Raw genomic sequence first — 16,978 nt, 5'->3', positions numbered from 1 at the left:
TCATGTTAATAATATAGATATAGACCATAATTTTTATGCTACATAGCTCTTCTTTGAAAATCAAATTCTGACTCTACCATTTACCGCTTTTTAACATTGGGTAAGATATTTAACCTCTCTATGAAAGTTGTTAATGCAGCACCTAAAACACAATAAATGCTCAATCAAATTTGGTCTCCCTTTCTTTTCCCAAGGTACTTTAAAAGAGTATGATATTACTGCTAATAAAAAAGTATATGAAAGAAATGAAATTTAAACCATGAACTTCTCCCAACAGTTTTTCTCAAATAACATGGGGGTAAATATTCTTCCTAAGTATGAAGTAAAAATCTGTACTTCTAAAAGGTAAAAATCATAGCAATATTATAATTTTCTGTTTACATATGCTTGTTTGATAAATAGATAGCCTAAGCCCAGTAACAGCTAACATAAAATTCAAAAAGACAATAAAGACAAAATGAAATTTACTAAGATGAGGTTTAAGCAAGAAATATAGCTACTTCACAAAATTTATATCTTTAAGTACAAAGTTCAAAGAATACGGCTGCTCTTTGGAAAGAATTGTATCCAGCTACATCAGTATTTAACTGCAGACTGTGAATATATTTAAGAAAAGAAAAACTTACCAAGACAATAGTAACAAATAAAGGAATTGCTAGTAGATGACATGATGAAAACAGACAGTAATGTTGAATATTTGCAGTTGGGTTTTAGGTAGTTACATTTCCTTTTTCTTTTTACCTTTTCTAGTTCTTCTTCCACTGCTTTTTTTTCCTTAATGACTCGTTCGATTTGGCCTTGTTTTTCAGTACACTCCTATAAATCCAAGTCATATTGTAAATAAATACACTTGGTCACATCTTAAGAAAAGTGGGGAAAAATGGAGAAGTAAAATAATGTATTCATAATGGGAATATCATAGTTATCAAAACAAATAAGGTTATATTGATTAACAGCAAAACAAAAGTCAATCTTTGAAGAGCAGCCTAACCCAGGATTTCAGAAATTGCTTCCAGCTGTAGGATGCCAAGGAGTTCTAACTAAACAGACTACGAGGGAGACAGAGGTTGGGGAATTCCAAGTTAAAAAAAAAAGAACCCCTTTCTCATACTATAGATTTTCTTTTTATATACTAACAGAACCAAATAATGGCACAAAACCCTCAGGGATTACCTATGGTCTAAAAGATGTGTGGGTGTATAAATTCTAAAAGAGTTAACTTTTTTCTTTGAAAAAATTACAGCCAACAGAAATACTAAAAATATTTTACTACCATAAATATTTCTGTTCAAAAGATTTTAATCAGTATTTAGCAAGCATATCAATTAGATAATAAAATTTAACATTTTACTAATGCAGCTAAAACAAAAAATCATTATAATTATTAGTTCTTCACAATTATTTGTAATTATATATTTATTTTGGAGAATGGGTAATGGGTATGGTTTTTTTTTCCTTTCTTTTTTTACTAATTGTGAATCAGCCTTTGGAGGAACCAGCTTTGCTAACAGCCTACTGCTTAATAATGATGTTCAATTATCTATATTTTATAGAGGAAGTGTATTTTAATATGTTTTTAAATTTTAAAGTAAGCTTCTAAATTATGACCTAAAATTATCACCATTGATTATAATGAAGATCTTTAACCCTATGTTACAAATCAGTTGACAAATTTAAATTTAATATCTTTTATTTAGAACCCTGAGTGTATAGGAAATGCAACATTAATATTCCAAATATTGATATTGTAAGTTGATTAGGAGAGGGTAGTTTCAGCGCTAAATGTGCAATTTACCTACGTTCGTAACTTCTCTCATGTGATTTTTAATATTTGTGATGATAACAAAGTGTGGCTCACACTTCTGGGACTGGCAAGTGAAATATAAAGAAACACATGTGTAAGTATGCTTCACATCCCTCTCTGCCCAATCCACCATTTCACTGACAAATGATGATGGCTGAAAGAATATTTGGTTAACCCGAGGGTAAAAAAGGTAAAATGAGACAGTGAAGTTTAAACCTTTAAAGAGCGTTACCATACTAATTTATTAGAAATGTACTATAATACTAAAGCAGACATTAAAAATTACACTGAAAAAGTTTTTAGAGATATTTTGCTTATCACCCCTGTCATGCCTACGTTTGGGGGAAAATATGACAAAAATATAGATTTTTTTCAGGTACTCATGGAGTATTTCCAAAATCATACTCTATAAAAGAAGTCTATAAAAGAAGTCTGAACACATATTAAGAACCAATATCCACCAGGTGTGGTGGCTCACGCCTGTAATCCTAGCACTTTGGGAGGCTGAGGCGGGCAGATCACCTGAGGTCAGGAGTTCGAGACCTGCCTGGTCAACATGGTGAAACCCTGTCTCTACTAAAAATACAAAAATTAGCTGGGTGTAGAGGCGAGTGCTTGTAATCATATCCACCTGGGAGGCTGAGGGAGGAGTATCGCTGGAACCCGGGAGGCAGAGCCTGCAGTGAGCTTCAGATCACACCACTGCACTCCAGCCTGGGTGACAGAGCAAGATTCTATAAAAAAAAAAAAAAAAAAAAAAAAAAACCAATGTCATATAGACCATGACCGGTGCTGCCTCCCTAACCAAATGATAAATCAACAATAAAAGACAGGGTAAATCGTCATTTATTTAGAAACTAAAAAAAAGACTTCAAAAATTCATGCATCAAAGAAAAGATCATAATGAACATTTTATTTTTCTTCTGTAAGTTTGAACATTTTATAATTAATCTTAATTATTTGCTATAGATTAATAGCAATCTGCTACATGGCAGAATAAAACCTTGAATATTCTTAAGATCAACCATACCTTACTAGAGAAAACAAAGACTGTTAGGTAACTGTTGGTCTCCAAAGGGAGATATGTAGCTTGAAATACAATGGCTCTGGCTTTTTCTTAATCTATTAAATAATCTGCACACTCATCTAAAATACAAGTTTTTCTCCCTCCTGTGAGCATACCTTAATTTTGGGTTAGCAAAAGTATGCTTAACTTCCTTCCTGAATTTCATCGTGTAAATAGTATTGATGGATAGTACAGTGATACTAATTACTATTGGTATAGAGAGTAAAATTATTAGTTAATAATAGAAAACAATAGCAAGCATCAGGTTATTATGCTTCAAACAGTAGCTTAGATTTTCTAAGAAAATCTGTCTTAAAGTAGCCAAAGATGTTTTCCTTTGAATGTATTTTTAACATACTTGATATTTGAAACTTTTCAATTAGACAGTATAGTTCTCCCCATAGAATCAACATGACTATCAGATGTTTTATATCTTTAGAAAAATCAGTTAGCTCTGAAGTGGAATTGTTTTACTATAAGAAACACATTTTGCAATAATGGAAATTGTCATTATTTTTACTCTAAAGTGAGTTTAATATAGCTCTGGTTGTTACACAGCTAACAATGATTTGAAAAATCCATGCAGGTCTTAGCTAGTCCTTGCTCCTTTGAGAATATAGAAAGAATGAATGTTCTTGCCCTTGCAGGTTTGCAATCCATTAAATGATCTTGGACTAGGGTAGTACCCTTCTACTCCTCTTTTTACCACAAAGATATGGATCTCTTGATAGCTAATCGGCCCATGAAAGAGAACAAGCAGAGAGAGATCCAAGATGGCTGATCACTAGCAGCTCGGGATTGTAGCTCCCAGTGAAAGTGCAGAGAACGAGAAAACGCCACATTTTCAGACGAATTTTTGTTGCTAACACACCAGGAGATTCCCAGTGGAGGAGCACCATGGGTCGCCAGTGCAACTCTTGTGGCTGGAGAGGCAGTTTTCCCGCTGCCTTGGTGCACCGGTTCTTGGTGCGGAGTCAGAAAAGCACCATCAATCTTAACACCGCCGTTTTGGCCGGCACAATGGGTTGCTCAGATTTTAGCGCTGGGAATCAACAAGTTGGACGTCCACTCAGGAACCCAATTATAAAGACCACAGATGGATAAATCTATAAAGAAGGGAAGAAACCAGCCTAAAAAGGCTGAAAATACCCAAAATCATAACGCCTCTCCCTCTACAGGGGATCACAGCTCCTCATCAGCAACGGAACAAGGTCTGATAAAGAATGAGTGTGTTCTATTAACAGAAGCAGGCTTCAAAAGGTGGATGATAAGAAACTTCTGTGAATTAAAAGAACTTGTTCTAACCCAATGCAAAGAAACTAAGAACTTTGAAAAAAGGTTTGACGAAACGTTAACAAGAATACACAATTTAGAGAGGAATATAAGTGAATTAATGGAGCTGAAAAAGACAACACGAGAACTTTGTGAAGTATGCACAAGTTTTAACAGCCAAATTGATCAAGCAGAAGAAAAGATATCAGAGGTCGAAGACCAACTTAATGAAATAAAATGAGAAGACAAGATTAGAGAAAAAAGGATAGAAAGAAACGAGTAGTCTCCAAGAAATATAGGATTATGTGAAAAGACCTAATCTACGCTTGATAGGTGTACCTGAATGTGACGAAGATAATCAATCCAAGCTGGTAAATATGTTTCAGGATATTATTCAGGAAAACTTTCCCAACCTAGCAAGGCAGGACAATATTCAACTCCAGGTAATACAGAGTACACCACAAAGATATTCCTCAAGAAGACCAACGTCACGGCTTGTTATTTTCTTCCCTCATTTTTTTTTTCATGTCTCATACCCATTTTTAGACTGCATTCTAGCCCGGGCAATAAAGCAACACCCCCACTCTCTCTCCCTCTTCCTCTTTCTTCCTCTCCTTCATTCTTTTAATTATTCTTTTTTTCTTTCTTTCTCTCTTCCTTTTTCTTTTTTTCTAAAAAAAAAAAAAGAAACAGGGTCTCATTCTGTCTCCCAGGCTAAAGTGCAATGACATAATCATAGATCACTGCAGCCTCAATCTCCTAGCTCAGGTGATATGCTCACTCCAGCCTCTCAAGTAGCTGGGATTATAGGTGTGCACCACCACACCAGGCTAATTAAAAAAAAAAAAAAAAAAAAAAAGAAAGAGAACAAGCAAAATAACTGGGTGATAGAAAAGGAAGAAAAATGTGTAGCAACAAAAAATTACACATGACTAATTGGCCACATTGCATCCCATTAATTTCAGTTGATGTTCCTACATTATTAAAAGAAGTGACATTAAACAAACAAATACAAAATAAATGTTCCTTGTTCTATTCCATTTGGGACCAATACACAATGATTAAGATCCCATCATGTGCTCTCCAAAGTTTGTAGAATGGAGCGAGAAAATGTGATCCCTCTTTCAGAGTGTTTAAATGTATCGTTCAGTTGATACATATTTAAAAATATACTGTGCAAAACACTGTCCCAGGCAAGCAACAGGGAAAACAAAGGAAGCCCTAAGACTCTACTGTGTTGAGATGCTACAATCTAATTGCAGAAATAAGATTTTCATGGAGAGAGACAGTGTGTATACTCAACATACACCCAATACATAACATTTATTACAAGATACGATTCATTGCTAAATTTTTTAATAGAGATTAAAAGTGATACAGGGATTCAGAAAAGATCAGAGTTTGTAAAGTTATAAATATTTTCTTGATTCCTGGAAATTGTTATATTTTTATTCTCCTGTAAGCAAGGTTATTAAATTTCATTAAATCAAATCTTCAAGTTAAACTTATATTTCCAGTCCCACCTCTAGACACACAAGTATTCTTTGCCTTCCCCTCTTGGCCTACTCATTGCTCAGTATTCATTTATTTTAGGAAGCTTTCTTTCTTCCTTCCCACTGTCATATATACTTTCTCTTTCTCCTTGGTTTCCCAGATAAACCCAGCATATGATAGGAGCTACAGCAAGCAATAGCACCCTGTAAATTCTCTGTCAAAGACGCAACATTACAGTAAAATGTGATAAATACAATCTATCTTTCCTGCTAGAACATAAGCCACAAGACTGCTGCAAACATGTCTATCCGGATTTTCACTTTTTTCCTAGTACCTAGCCAGGGCTTGGTTTAATAAGTATCTTTTGAATGAATGAATCCCCAATAGTATATATCTTGGCCTTTAAAATAAGCAATATTTGGAAGAAAATATCAATATGGTCAAACATACCATTTGAAGGGCTGTAAGTTCTTCTGTTAATCGAGAAATTTGTATATTATATTGTTTTTTTCTGTTTGCAACCTGTAAATTAAGACATTTACTCATTATTTGGGTCTACAATAAAAATGGTTAATATCTGATAAAAACAATTCAGATAATAATTTTGATAAAAATAAAATTGCAACTTTTAGGGCATAAAAGATAAATAAGCACACAATATATTAAAGAGCCAAGAATTTGTCATGGAAGTGGAAGGAGAGTGAACAGAATGGTATATCCAAAAGGACCGTGGTTGTTAAACATTTTGGTCTTAGGATGCTTTTATCTACAATTTAAAAAAAGACGTTTTGCTTATAATGGATTCCTTCTATGAAATTTCATTTCTATCATATTAGAAATGAGAACAGAAAATTTAAAAACATTTACTTATTAATCTCTTCAAAAATAATTTATTACTGGTTAACGTCAACAATATTTTCTATGAGAAATAAGTATATTCTCCAAAACTAAATTTTTTTTAGAAGAGTGGCATTTTAAAAACACTTTTGCAAATTTCCTTAATGTCTGGCTGAATAGAAGCTAGATTTTGATATCTGCTTCTGTATTCAACCTGTTGTGCTGTCACATATCATATAGCCGCTGGAAAACAACGTTGCACACATGAGAGAATGAGAGTGAAAAAGGCAGACAATGTCTTAACCACAATTATAAAAGTAGGTGTGACCTTGTGGCCTTCCTGAAAAATATTTTGAAACTGCTGCTATAAAGCAAGTCAAGAGAAACAGAATCACACATTGAAAATGTAGTAACTTTTCAGGTGCTTTTGATTCATAAATAGAAGAACTTTTTAATAACACACATCACATCCCAGTATTAAGTAAATTACTTTTACTTCTTAAGATATTTAAATTAACATTAAATACAAAATAAATTAACATTTAAATATCTTCAGAAAGAATACAATTAATGTGCACAGAGTATTTTGAAGAATTAGTCATATCTCATTGGGATTTCTCTATGACAATAATTTTTTTCTAGTAACTATTTATGCTTTTTAAAAAGACTGTGAAGAATACTGATGCCAATCATGTATCATCAGTAAACTTCTGTGATCTAAAGGTCTTTGGGAATTTTCTAGTATCTTATAAGATGGACTATTTTGAAAATATGATGTAAACCTTGTTTAGAACATTTACAATACTATCATGTACTTTATATGGTTAATTAATATGAGTTATCTTTTCCAAGGCCTGCCAAGCATATGATTTCTGAGTTTGTTTTAGCTCTTTTTATTTTCATTTATTTATTTTTTTGACCACAGTCAACAGTAATTTAGTGTACATTTAAAAATAACTAAAAGAGTATAATTGGAATGTTAGTAACACAAAGAAATGATAAATACTTGAGGTGACAGATATCCCATTTACCCTGATGTGATTATGCACTGTATGTCTGGGTTAAAATATCTCATGTATCCCATAAATATATACATCTACTTATACCCATAAAAGTTAAAATTTAAAAAAGAAGTGCATTCCAGACAGGTCAGGTAAGCAGGGAGACACCGGTAGGTGCCATGGTTCTAGAAAGACACTTTCAAGAAAAGTTCACCTGGCTGAGCGTGGTGGCTCATGCCTGTAATCCCAGCACTTTGGGAGGCCAAGGTGGGTGGATCATGAGGTCAAGAGATCGAGACAATCCTGGCCAACATGGTGAAACTCCGGCAAATAAAAATACAAAAATTAGCTAAGTGTGGTGGTACATGCCTGTAGTTCCAGCTACTCAGGAGGCTGAGGCAGAATCATTTGATCCCTGGAGACAGAGGTTGCAGTGAGCCAAGATCACACCACTGCACTCCAGCCTAGTAACAAAGCGAGATTCCGTCTCAAAAAAATAAAAAAAAAGAAGTTCACCTGTGACAAATGGATTAGGAATCTAGAGTCCTCAGTCCCAGTGACTGAAAAGAAGACTATTTAGATACAAAATCTCAAGTATTGTCCATAAATATTAAGACTATGAACTTTGCTATCTTCTTAAACTCTGTCTTGTGAAGAAGAGTATCTTGAAAGTACATATTTTATTCAATAAATATCAGTAAAGTATCACTAATTTCTCAATTGTGATCTAATTTCTAACATCCTCTCAGCTATTCATTTTTTAAAAAAATACTTTAAGTTCTGGAATACACGTGCATAGTGTGAAAGTTTGTTCCATAAGTATACATGTGCCATGGTTGTTTGCCATACCCATCAACCCATCATCTACATTAGGTATTTCTCTTAATGCTATCCCTCCCCTAGCTCCCCAACCCTGAACAAGCCCCGGTGTGTGATATCCCCCTCCCTGTGTCCATGTGTTCTCACTGTTCAACTCCCACTTATGAGTGAGAACATGCAGTGTTTGGTTTTCTGTTCCTGTTTTAGTTTGCTGAGTATGATGGTTTCCAACTTCATCCATGTCCCTGCAAAGGACATGAACTCTGAACTCATCCTTTTTTTATGGTTGCACAGTATTCCGTGGTGTATATGTGCCACATTTTCTTTATCCAGTCTTTCACTGATGGGCATTTGGGTTGGTTCCAAGTCTTTGCTATTGTGAACAGTGCTGCAGTAAACGTATGTGTGCATGTTTAGCTCTTTTTAAGGTTATAATTTGATGTAGACTTTTCTTATGATTATATTAAGAATCAGTGCATTCTATTTATGGATCAGTAACAATAACAGATAGCATTTATTGAGGATTAATATGTGTTAGGTACTATTCAGAGTTCTTTACATGTATTATCTCATTAATTCTCACAACAATCCAATGAGGTAGTTATTATTTCCATTACAGATGGGGAAGGCTCAGGCACAGAGAAATTAAATCATAAATGTTCCTATAATACAAACATTTTGGTTCTTATAAGCTCTGTAATGTCTGTCTCTCTCCCACAAAATTTCTAAAATGTGTTCTTTTTAGTATCTAGAAATGATACAGCTAACTTAAGGGTTTATGACAATAGTAGGGTATATATTTTGAAATATATTTATAGTAATCCTGGCAAATACAGATGAATCAAACTATTCATGTCTTTATAAAGGACTGTGTAGAACCATTGACGCTGATGACATACATAAGTAAACTTCTATGCTCCAAAAGTCATACAGAATTTTCTAGAGTTAGTGTCTAATGAAACAAAATGTAAACATTTGTCATGTGAGGAAACACACATTTCTGTGAGACAGTTTACTGGGGTTGGGGTTTTGAAGTGTGTTTAGGGACTAATATCCTTCTCTCATCCTAACCTCACTTTAAATAAGCATTCCCCTCTATAATTTTAGGAATAGTAAGGATATTTTAAACGAAATAGTAAGACAAACCATTAAGAAACAGGAAAATCCACTGACGGCACTAGCCATGACATGAAATAAAAAGTAAACAATGTATTTTTTTTTTTTTTTTACAAATCTTATTTGAGAAATATTTTCTTATTTATTTTTAAATTATACTTTAAGTTCTGGGGTACATGTGCAGATCGTGCAGGATTGTTAACACAGGTATACACATGTCATGGTGGTTTGCTGCATTCATCCCCACATCATCTACATTAGGTATTTCTCCTAATGTTACTCCAATATTTTCATATTTTAAAAAATAATAAAGCCACTATAATATTTTTATTCAATTTTATAGCTAGAACAGAAATACATGACAATTTATTCATTATATTTACTTTAGTCAATAAGAAGAGATACCTGTAAAGTTATTCTCAATTCAACAGGTTAATTCTAGATATTTAAAGGACATGCCATCAATAATTTGGGATTAAATGAAAATTCAAAGAACAATGCTAAAAATAGAGTCTATCTCTGGGTATTAAACTTTTAATTTTAATTTTCTTTTATACATATTTTTCATTTATACATATTTTCCATTTCTTTTTACAATGAGCATATATCACTACTAGTAATAATTTTAAAAGTTTACTTAAGACAGGTTGGGATCCAAGATGGCTGAACAGGAATGGCTCTGGAGTGCAGTTCCCAGAGAGAACAACGCAGAGGGTGAGTGATCACTGCATTTCCAAATGAGCTTTTACTGCCCACAGAACAGGAGATTCTCGGGCTGAAAAGCGCCACAAATTTCCAGCAGGGCTGTTTCAGCTGGCACTGTGGGTCTCCGCACAAAAACTCACAGAAATCTGGGCGGCAGTTTCAACAGGCACCTGGAATATCTGGGATACAGAGCTGCCCATTCAACTGGAAAAAAAAAAAAAAAAAAAAAAAAAAAAAAGGGGGGGGGGCAGAAACAGGGAGCCAGGTGATGTGGCTCAGCAGGTCCCACACCCCACAAAACCCAGCAATCTGGAACGCTCAGGATTAACAGTTTCACAGCAAGTGCAGCTGGATCCAGGATGGTCCAGCATGGTGGGGGTAAGGGCATCAGCCATTACTGAGGCAGTCCACCACTGCTGAGGCAGTCCGCCATTACCAAGGCAGACCGCCATTAAGGAGGAAGTTCTAACTGTACCTCTGTAAACAAAACCACCAGGAAGTTCACCCAGCAGCTGGACAGAGCCCACAGCAGCTCAGTAACGCCTCTGCTGGCAGACTGTGACTAGACCAACACCTTGCAGGGCAGGGCATCTCTGAAAAGAGGTAGCAGCATGTCAGGAAATTATAAATAAAGCCCTACCTTCCAAGGACAGATCACCTAGGAAAAAAGGTATTTATGAGTTCCACTCCAGTAGACTTAAATGTACCTGCCCAGAAGCTCTGAATGGAACAATGGAGCTGAGAGTTCAGCACTCGAGTTCCTGTAAGGGACAGACTGCCACCTCAAGCAGCTCCCTGACCATCGCATATAAAAAGAGACACCTCATAAAGGAGAGCTCAGGCTGACATTTGGCGGATACCCTCACTGGATGAAGAAAACATAAGAAGAAACTTGCAGCAACCCTTACTACTCTGTAGCTGCTGCGGGTAAGCCCCAGGTAAGCAGGGTCTGGAGTGTACAGGGGCAAGACTGTTAGAAGGAAAACTAAAAAACAGAAAGAAATAACTTCAACATCAACAAAAAGGACATCAACTCAGAGACCCCATCTGAAAGTCACCAACTAAAAAGACCACAGGTAGATAAATCCACAAAGATGGAAAAAAAACAGTGTAAAAAGGATGAAAACAGCCAAAACCATGATGCCTCTCCTCCAAGGGATCAGAACTCCTGACTAGCAAGAGAACAAAGCTGGAGGGAGAACGAGTCTGATGAATTGACAGAAACAGGCTTCAAAAGGTGGGTAATAACAAACTTCTCAGAGCTAAAAGAATATGATCTAACCCAATGCAAAGAAACTAACAACCTTGAAAAAAGATTTGACAAAATGATAATGGGAATGAACAGCTTACAGAAGAATATAAATGACTTGATGGAGCTGAAAAATACAACATGAGAACTTAGAGAAGCAAACACAAATTTCAATAGCCGAATTGACCAAGCAGAAGAAAGGATATCAGACATTGAAGATCAACTCAATGAAATAAAACAAGAAGGCAAGATTAGAGAAAAAAGAGTGAAAAGAAATGAACAAACCCTCCAAGAAATATGGGATTATGTGAAAAGACCTAATCTACATTTGAAAGGTGTACCTGAGTGTGATGGAGAGAATGAATCCAAGCTAGAAAACACTCTTCAGGATATTATCCAGAAGAACTTCCCCAACCTAGAAAGGCAGGCCAATATTCAAGCCCAGGAAATACAGAGAACACCATAAAAATATTTCTCAAGAAAAGCAACCCCAAGGCACATAATCATCAGATTCACCAGGGTTGAAATGAAGGAAAAAATGGTAAGGGAAGCCAGAGAGAAAGATTGGGTTACCCACAAAGGGAAGCCCATCAGACTAACAGCAGATCTCTCAGCAGAAACCCTATAAGCCAGAAGAGAGTGGGGGCCAATATTCAACATCCTTAAGAAAAGAACTTTCAACCTAGAATTTCATATCCAGCTGAACTAAGCTTCATAAGTGAAGGAGAAATAAAATCCTTTACAAACAAGCAATTGGTGAGAGATGTCATCTCCACCAGGCCTGTCTTACAAGAGCTCCTGAAAGAAGCACTAAACATAGAAAAGAACAACCAGTACCAGCCACTCCAAAAACGTACCACATGGGAAAGGGCATTCACACAATGAAGAAACTGCATCGACTAACAGGCAAAACAACCAGCTAGCATTAAAATGGCAGGGTCAAATTCACACGTAACAATATTAACCCTAAATGTAAATGGACTAAATGCCCCAATCAAAAGATACAGACTGGCAAATTGGATAAAAAGCCAAAACCCATTGGTGTGCTGTATCCAGGAAATTCATCTCACATGCAAGGATACACAAAGGCTCAAAATAAAGGGATGGGGGAAGATTTACCAAGCAAATGGAGAGCAAAAAAAGCAGGAGTTGCAATTCTCATCTCTGATAAAATAGACTCTAAAGCAACAAAGATCAAAAGAGACAAAGAAGGACATTACATAACGGTAAAAGGATCAATGCAACAAGAAGAGCTAACGATCCTAAATGTATACGCACCCAGTACAGTAGCACCCAGATACATAAAGCAAGTTCTTAATGACTTACAAAGAGACTTAGACTCCCACACAATAATAGTGGGAGACTTTAACACGCCATTGTCAATATTAGAGAGATCAACCAGGCAGAAAATTAACAAGGATATCCAGGACTTGAACTCAGACCTGGACCAAGCAAACCTAATAGACATTTACAGAACTCTCCATCCCAAATCCACAGAATATACATTCTTCTCAGCACCACATCACACATACTCTAAAATTGACCACATAATTGGGAGTAAATCAATCCTCAGCAAATGCAAAAGAACAGAAATCATAACAGTCTCTTAGACCACAGTGCAATCAAGTTAGAAATCAGAATTCAGAAACTAACTCAGAACTGCACAGCCTCATGGAAACTGAACATGTGGCTCTTGAATCTTGACAGGGTTAACAATGAAATGAAGGCAGAAATAAAGATGTTCTTTGAAACCAATGAGAATGAAGACACAACATACCAGAATCTCTGGGACACATTTAAAGCAGTCTCTAGAGGAAAATATACAGCAGTAAGTGCCCAAATGAGAAGAAAGGAGAGATGTAAAATTGACGCCCTATTGTCAAAATTGAAAGAGCTACAGGAGCAAGATAAAAAAAAACTCAAAACCTAGCAGAAGAGAAGAAATAACTAAGATCAGAGCAGAACTGAAGAAGATAGAGATACAAAAAATCCTTCAAAAAATCAATCGAAAAGATCAACAAAATAGACAGACCACTAGCCAGATTAATAAAAAAGAAAAGAGAGAATAACCAAATTGATGCAATAAAAAAAGATAAAGGGAATATCATCACAGATTCCACAGAAATTCAAACCATCATCAGAGATTATTACAAACAACGTTATGCACATAAAGTAGTAAACCTGGAAGAAATGGATAAATTCCTGGACACTTGCCTCCTCCCAAGCCTAAACCAGGAAGAAGTCGCAACCCTGAATAGACCAATAACAAGGTCTCAAGTTGAGGCAGCAATTAAGAGCCTACCACCGTAAAAAAATCCCAGGTCCAGATGGGTTCACAGCCGAATTCTACCAGACATACAAAGAGGAGCTGGTACCATTCCTTCTGAAACTACTCCAAATAATCCAAAAAGAGGGACTCCTTCCCAAATCATTTTATGAGACTAACATCATCCTGATACCAAAACCTGGCAGAGACTCAACAAGAAAAGAAAACTTCAGGCCAATATCCATGATGAACATAGATGCAAAAATTTTCAATAAAATACTGGCAAGTACATTGCAACAGCACATCAAAAAGAATATCCACCATGATCAAGTAGGTTTCATCCCGGGGTGCAAGGCTAATTCAACATATGCAAGTCTATAAACGTAATTCACCACATAAACAGAACCGAAGACAAAAACCACGATTATGTCAATTGATGCAGAGAAGGCCTTTGACAAAATTCAACAGCCCTTTATGCTAAAAACCCTCAATAAACCAGGTATTGAGGGAACGTATCTCAAAATAATAAAAGCTATTTATGACAAAGCAACAGCCAATATCATACTGAATGAGCAAAAACAGGAAGCATTCCCTTTGAAATGTGGCACTAGACAAGGATGCCCTCTCTCACCACTAATATTCAATATAGGACTGGAAGTTCTGGCCAGAGCAATCAGGCAAGAAAAAGAAATAAAGGTATTTAAATAGGAAAGGAGGAAGTCAAATTGTCTCTATTTGCAGATGACATGATTGTATATCTAGAAGACCTCATCGTCTCAGCCCAAAATCTCCTGAAACTGATAAGTAACTTCAGCAAAGTCTCAGGATGCAAAATCAATGTGCAAAAGTCACAAATATTCCTATACACCAATAACAGACTTAATGAGAGCCAAATCAAGAACGAAGTGCCATTCACAATTGCTACAAAGAGAATAAAATACCTAGGAATACAACTAATAAGGAACATAAAGGACCTCCTCAAGGACAACTACAAACCACTGCTCAACGAAGTAAGAGAGGACACAAACAGATGGAGAAACATTCCATGCTCATGGTTAGGAAGAATCAATATCGTGAAAATGGCCAACTGCCTAAAGCAATTTACAGATTCAATGCTATCCCCATCAAGCTACTAATGACCTTCTTCACAGAACTGGAAAAAACCACCTTAAACTTCATATGGAACCAAAAGAGATCCTGCATAGCCAAGTCAATTCTAAGCAAAAAGAACAAAGCGGGGGGCATCACACTACCAGACTTCAAACTATACTACAAGGCTACAGTAATCAAAACAACATGGTACTGGTACCAAAACAGAGATATAGACCAATGGAACAGAACAGAGGCTTCGGGGGCAACACAACATATCTACAACCATCCGATCTTCGACAAAACTGACAAAAACAAGCAATGGGGAAAGGATTCCCTGTTTAATAAAAGGTGTTGGGAAAACTGGCTAGCATGTGCAGAAAGCAGAAATTGGACACCTTCCTGACACCTTACACTAAAATGAACTCCAGATGGATTAAAGACTTAAACATAAGACCTAACGCCATAAAACTCTAGAATAAAATCTAGGCAAAACCATTCAGGCAAAAAACCCTAGAAGAAAATCTAGGCAAAAGTCCTTGCGTAGGCAAGGGCTTCATGACCAAAACACCAAAAGCATTAGCAACAAAAGCCAAAATAGACAAATGGGACCTAATCAAACTTCCCAGCTTCTGCAAGGCAAAAGAAACAGTCATTAGAGTGAATTGGCAACCAACAGAATGGGAAAAAATTTTTGCAGTTTACCCATCTGACAAAGGGCTGATATCCAGAATTTACAAAGAACTAAAACAGATTTACAAGAAAAAAACAAGCCCATTCAAAAGTGGGCAAAGGATATGAACAGACACTTTACAAAAGAAGACATACATGAGGCCAACAAACATATGAAAAAATGCTCATCATCACTGGTCAATAGAGAAATGCAAATCAAAACCACATTGAGATACCATCTCATGCCAGTTACAATGGCGATCATTAAAAAATCTGGAGACAACAATGCTGGAGAGGATGTGGAGAAATAGGAACACTTTTACACTGTTGGTGGGAGTGTAAATTAGTTCAACCATTGTGGAAGACAGTGTGGCGATTCCTCAAGGACCTAGAAATAGAAATTCCATTTGACCACGCAATCCCATTACTGGGTATATATCCAAAGGATTATAAATCGCTCTACTATAAGGACACATGCATACGAATGTTCACTGCAGCACTGTTTACAATAGCAAAGACCTGGAACCAACCCAAACGCCCATCGATGATAGACTGGACAGGGAAAACGTGGCACATATACACCATGGAATATTTTTTTTTCCCCATTTATTTATTTTATTTAATTTTAGGTTTTGGGGTACATGTGAAGAATATGCAAAATTGTTGCATAGGAACACACATGGCAGTGTGATTTGCTGCCTTCCTCTCCATCATCTACATCTGGCATTTCTCCTCCTGCTATCCCTCCCCAGCTCCCCACCCCCCACCGTCCCTCCCCTATTTCCCCCCAACTGACCCCAGTGTGTAGTGCTCCCCTCCCTGTGTCCATGTGCTCTCATCGTTCAACATACACCATGGAATATTATGCAGCCATCAAAAACGATGAGTTCATGTCCTTTGTAGGGACATGGATGAACCTGGAAACCATCATTCTCAGCAAACTGACACAAGAGCAGAAAATCAACACCGCATGTTCTCACTCACAGGCGGGTGTTGAACAATGAGAACACATGGACACAGGAAGGGAAGAACTACACACTGGGGTCAGTTGGGGGGAAATAGGGGAGGGCCAGTGGGGGTTGGGGAGTTGGGGGGGATAGCATGGGGAGAAATGCCAGATATATGTGAAGGGGAGGAAGGTAGCAAATCACACTGCCACGTGTGTAACTGTGCAACAATCTTGCATGTTCTTCACATGTATCCCAAAACCTAAAATGCAATAAAATAAAATAAAAAAAAATACATAAAATTTATTAATATTTATTTTTAAAATATGTCGAGAATATTTTAGGCTACAGTTCAAAATTAGAGTACTCTCAACTTCATGAATAGGACAGACCTCCTGCAGAAAGGATACAGAATATTACAAATTAGAAAGCACAGGGTTTACTTTGGACTCTGCCTTAAATTAAAAATTTTATCTTGGGAAATTATGTAATTTTGGTCAGATAATGACAAAGTAATAGATTTCTTTTTTTTTTCTTTACACTATGATTCTGTAAAAGTAATTGATTTCTAAGAAATACTTTTGGAGAAAGAAATGGTATACAGTGGCTTTGTGGAAATGAAAATTCTACCACTCATTTCT

The 16,978-nt window shown here is 36.2% G+C and overlaps 1 protein-coding gene across 2 annotated transcripts in view; it reads right to left on the bottom strand.

Annotated features, from left to right (window-relative positions):
- The window catches only part of SCLT1 (sodium channel and clathrin linker 1), a 231,804-nt gene that overhangs the window by 69,033 nt on the left and 145,793 nt on the right, over positions 1-16,978 (bottom strand). For both annotated transcript variants that reach the window (XM_032292285.1, XM_032292284.1), the window contains exons 14-15: positions 6,087-6,158; positions 742-816 (exon numbers count right to left, since the gene is read on the bottom strand). In XM_032292285.1, coding sequence (XP_032148176.1) covers positions 742-816; positions 6,087-6,158 — 147 coding nt within the window. The remainder of the gene's footprint in view (positions 1-741; positions 817-6,086; positions 6,159-16,978) is intronic.

The sequence above is a fragment of the Sapajus apella genome, unplaced genomic scaffold, assembly GCF_009761245.1.
Source record: "Sapajus apella isolate SASKATOON/1434 unplaced genomic scaffold, GSC_monkey_1.0 scaffold27, whole genome shotgun sequence".
Taxonomy (NCBI): domain Eukaryota; kingdom Metazoa; phylum Chordata; class Mammalia; order Primates; family Cebidae; genus Sapajus; species Sapajus apella.
The sequence above is the reverse complement of the archived record's forward strand: the minus strand, read 5'-3'. Positions and strand labels throughout refer to the sequence as shown.